Below are 4,625 nucleotides of genomic sequence, written 5' to 3'. Positions count from 1 at the left end.
TCTGGTGAGAAAACCCTGCAATGTATTCACAATATGAATTGAAGAACCAGAGTCAATCCACCATGAATTTTTAGGAGCATCAATGAAAAAAGATTCATGACACACAAGAGATATAGAGCTACCTTTCTTTTCAAGCCACTCTTTATACTTGATGCAACTCTTCTTTACATATCCCTCTTTCTTGCAAAAGAAGCAGGTCACCTTTTTGCCATTAGATCCATTGGATTTTGATGGCACATTATGCTTCCTTTTCTTTTAAGGTCCACTTTGGCCCTTCTCGGTCTTAACTTTATCATTCACGACCATATTTGCACTTTCAGGTCGATCATGCTTCATCCTTTCCTCTTCTTGCACACACATGGTCAGAAGATCCGTAACTGACCAGTTTTCCTTATGTGTGTTATAAGAGATCTTGAAAGGTCCATACTCAGATGGCAATGAGTCAAGGATGAAATGGACCAAGAATGGCTCAGATATCTCTATCTTTAAGCCCTTAAGTTGAGAAACAATATCTCTCATTTCTGTAATGTATGCACGCATACCCTTAGAACTGTCGAAAGCTTTAGTAGTGAATTGCCTGATAAGAGTGCTAGCTAAAGCCTTGTCAGAGCGAACAAACTGTTCCTCAATTGCCTGCATTAATTCCTTAATTGTAGCGCAATCACCAATAGAACCTCTAATGCTCTTACTCATGCGAGACTTTATGAGCATTAGACTTAGGCGATTAGATCGCTCCCACCATTGGCGATTTTCAATAACTTCCTGTGCATCCGTATCCGTGGCAGCAGGTGGTTGCTCCACACGGAGTGCATAGTCAAGATCCATATACCCCAAGGTAAATTGAACCGAATCTTTCCAGTCAGAAAAATTAGTACCATCAAGCATTGGAATAAAATAAACACCATCAGCTAAAGATTGTGGTACAACAGCTGCAAAACCAAGAAAAACTTTAATGCTATGAATTCAAGTAAATTTTAACCTTCCTGTGGGAAAAGGTTGCAAAACAGCATCAATTTACTCATCTTTATTTATAAGACAAATTATTCCAAATATTAACAAATAAAACTATCTACACCTGTAGGCAGAAGATAAATTTAACTGTTAATACCGAAAATCATTTTCTTATACTAATTAAATCACAAAAATTAAAGATTTCCCTGTAGGGATAAATCCTTAAAACCTATGATTTAATTACAATGAGATTCCATTTTTTTTTATATATGTATTCTTTTAAATAATAAGGATGCTGTGGCATTACCTTCATTATTAAAAGAAATACAACTGGACATCTCCTTAAAAAACTGTAAATTAGTCCAAAGGCCCAACAATATGAATTGAACTTGAAATTGAGCCCACAAAAGATTGAAATCATGACCCGGCTCCTCTCTCACAATATAGATTATGACAAAAAAAAAAAAACATTAATCATGCAAAGAACAAAACTAGATTTCAAAAGCCCATTAAATGAACAAAAAAAAAAATACTAATAATTCAAACACAAAGCTGAAAGGCAACCGTTCTGATACCAAATGTAAGAAAAAGCTGTAATGAATAAAAAGATCTATAGGATCTTTTACCTCCGGCCATTTGTGCTTGATAACTAGAAAACTTCAAATCTACAAAAGAGACTAGAGATTTTGCAGGGAAGGGACTTCTAGTCTTTTGCCTTAGAACTTTTTTGGGTGAGTCTAATGGAAAACACAAGCCCCTTTATATAGGCAAGACTAGGGACCCTCATTTATTACTCCTACAACCTTTAGGCTACCCTCATTATTCCATCCATCACAAAATAGCAAGGGTCACCACTTTATTTATGAAGGGCAATTACCTATGCTTGATAGATGAAGTGTATCATCTTAGATGAAGTGAACCACTTTAGGGAAGACAAAGGTTTTCTAGGAAAACCAAAAGTCTAACATGGGTAGGTTCCATACGATGGGGCTAGCTTCCAGTACTCAACACCCCTTTGGTTCCCTCCAAATTAGGGATGTCAAATCATATTAACGGATCGTGTTCGTGTCATGTTAAAATATGTATATTATACTATATAGATAAATCTTAACCTGATCCGTTAAGCTTATCGTGTCAAAACCTTAAACTCTAACACAACCCATTAACATAATATGTCATGTCGTGTCAATCCATTTTGACCCGTTAGTAAATATTACTAAATAGGTTGACACGAAACAATACAATTCGTTTTAAATTGTTTATGTAAATGAGTTAAATATGCCTGAAATTAATCTATTTGACTTGATTAAATTTAACATAATTTTCTATAAATGTTAAAATCATAATATCTATAAAAATTATGAAACTAACTACAAGTCCAAAATTACAATCTAAACAATAAAAATATCGAAATTAAAATTCTAACAATTTTACTTTTAGGTAGAAGGGTATAATTGTAACTTTAACTTTCTTAATGTGTCATAACGGGTTATAACGTGTCAAAACGGGTTGACCCGTTATCAACCCGTTAATCAATCGTGTCTTAACTGGTCAACTCGTTTTGACCCGAACTCGTTAAGACTAAACTCTAACCCGCTATTATCGTGTCGTATTCGTGTTGGGTTAACGGATCGTGTAATATATTGCCACCCTTAATCCAAACTACGCTTCAAATCTGGAATTACCCACCTGTAGAGGCAGCAGATATGGTATCTAAGACCACGACAGTAGATGTTCGGCCGGCTGTTTTTGGGTTTCCCAAGACTCCAACTCCGTTGTCGACGTCTTCTATGAGGTTTCTGACAACCTGCAAGCTTCATGGCCAGTGGCAAAGCCACGTTGGGACAGGGGGCCATGGGCCCCAAAAATTTGAAAATATATATATATATATGTTAATTTTTTATTTAATAAAATAATATTAATTTATCATGTATTGATCATTCTTCTAAAAATTATTTTAGCCCATTTATAAAATTTAATCTGATATAAAAATGAAATAAATAAAACACATCTTATATAAAATAAAATACATATTTTTTTATATATAAAATTTAAAAGAAAAAAACTCTAACCATAACTGGTAGTATTTCTAACCTCTTTTCATTTTTCAAATGCAAGAACTTGATAATAGATTTCATTAATAAACGACAAAGCTTTTAACTCTTAGCTCAGCTGTAGATCTAAATGATGGGTATAAATCCTTTAAGATTGATGATATATGTTGTCTTACGGAAGAATATTATCCTCTTGATTTTTCTGAGAATGAGAAAATCAATTTAAGGTTTCAATTGTAACATTTTGAAGTTGATGTGCTTAGCAATCCAAAATTTCAAGATTTGAGATCCATTGCAAATTTATGTCGAAGATTGCTAGATGCAGAGAAATCAAAGACATATTATCTTATTGATAGATTAATTTGTCTAATTTTGACTATTCCAATGTCTACAGCAACCAGTAAACGACCATTTTCAGCTATAAAGATTGTTAAAACAAGACTTCCCAACAAAATTGAAAATAAATTCTTAGTAAATAATTTAGTTGTCTATATTGAAAGAGAAATAACTAAAAATTTTGATTTAGATTCAATACTTGATTTTTTTTTTTTTGTTTAAAAGAACGCAAGTTACAATTTTAGACACTCTGTATTTCTTTTGTTTAATATATTTGTATGAATGTCTTTATATTATTTCAATGATATATTGTTCTTGACATATCAAATACTTTTTAATACATAAATTGTATTAAACGTATTTTATTTTTATTATAAATCTTCCTATCAGATTATTATATATGATAAAAAAATTATATAAAAGTAGAGTAAAAAATATTTTATATATATTATTCTAGTTTTGTTTGGCCCTACAATAAATTCCTAGCTCCGCCACTTTTCACGGCCTCACGACAGGGTACGTACTCTGATTTACATTCTCCTCAGAAACACTTTGATCTTGCTCTTCGTGAAAAACTAGAACCTGTGAGCTTGGGCTACCTCCTCTAGCCCCATCTACTTTTACTAGAGCCGTTAGAGCACTTCTAATGGATTTTTCATCATATTTTTTAAAATACATCACCAAATCTCACTTTTTCTATTTTATATACTGATTTTTACAATACATCATACATCAGCTTATCTATTTTTTATTCATATCATTTTAATATTATACCTTTTAATATTTTATAAGAGAAAAAGTATAATAAAAGAAATTAATTTTAAAGAAAAAATACAAGAAAAGATAGAAAACAATTAAAATATGTTTACATTTGTATACAGTTACTTCTACATCTAGAAGCAACACTGTATACGAATGTAAAATAGAAAAAAAATAAAGCATCCCTTGGATATATATTTTAGACCATTTTTCTTTAAATTTTACATAATAATAAGTTTTATAAAATCCATTATGAAAGCTCTTAGTCGATGAGATGGCATAGGGAATTGGAGGGCTAGTGGCGTGGGTTGGATATGAAAAAGTTGAGGTTATGTTTTTCTTTTAAGGTTGGGTTGAAACCGGCGTTTATCGAGTTTGACCTGAAAGCCCATCTAAAGCGTTTTATGTAAGGTCGGTCGGTATTTTTGATTTTTCTAAGTAAATTTAATTTCATCGAATTATCCAAACAACACTTAAATACAATCAAATAATTGAAAAGTATTGTATCTGCTGTTAGTTGACATG

The 4,625-nt window shown here is 31.9% G+C and overlaps 1 protein-coding gene across 1 annotated transcript; it reads right to left on the bottom strand.

Moving 5' to 3' along the window:
* Nucleotides 1–206: 206 nt before the first annotated feature.
* LOC122281014 lies at nt 207–1,002 on the bottom strand. Its single transcript, XM_043092201.1, has one exon. It carries the CDS (start codon nt 883–885, stop codon nt 256–258), a length of 630 nt encoding a protein of 209 aa, XP_042948135.1. The 5' UTR covers nt 886–1,002; the 3' UTR covers nt 207–255.
* Nucleotides 1,003–4,625: the final 3,623 nt, after the last annotated feature.

The sequence above is a fragment of the Carya illinoinensis genome, chromosome 11 (assembly GCF_018687715.1).
Source record: "Carya illinoinensis cultivar Pawnee chromosome 11, C.illinoinensisPawnee_v1, whole genome shotgun sequence".
In the NCBI taxonomy this organism is placed as follows: Eukaryota; Viridiplantae; Streptophyta; class Magnoliopsida; order Fagales; family Juglandaceae; genus Carya; species Carya illinoinensis.
The sequence above is the reverse complement of the archived record's forward strand: the minus strand, read 5'-3'. Positions and strand labels throughout refer to the sequence as shown.

Coding starts and splice junctions, on each gene's coding strand:
- LOC122281014 (XM_043092201.1), bottom strand. CDS start 885: ATGCTTGATGGTACTAATTTTTCTGACTGGAAAGATTCGGTTCAATTT.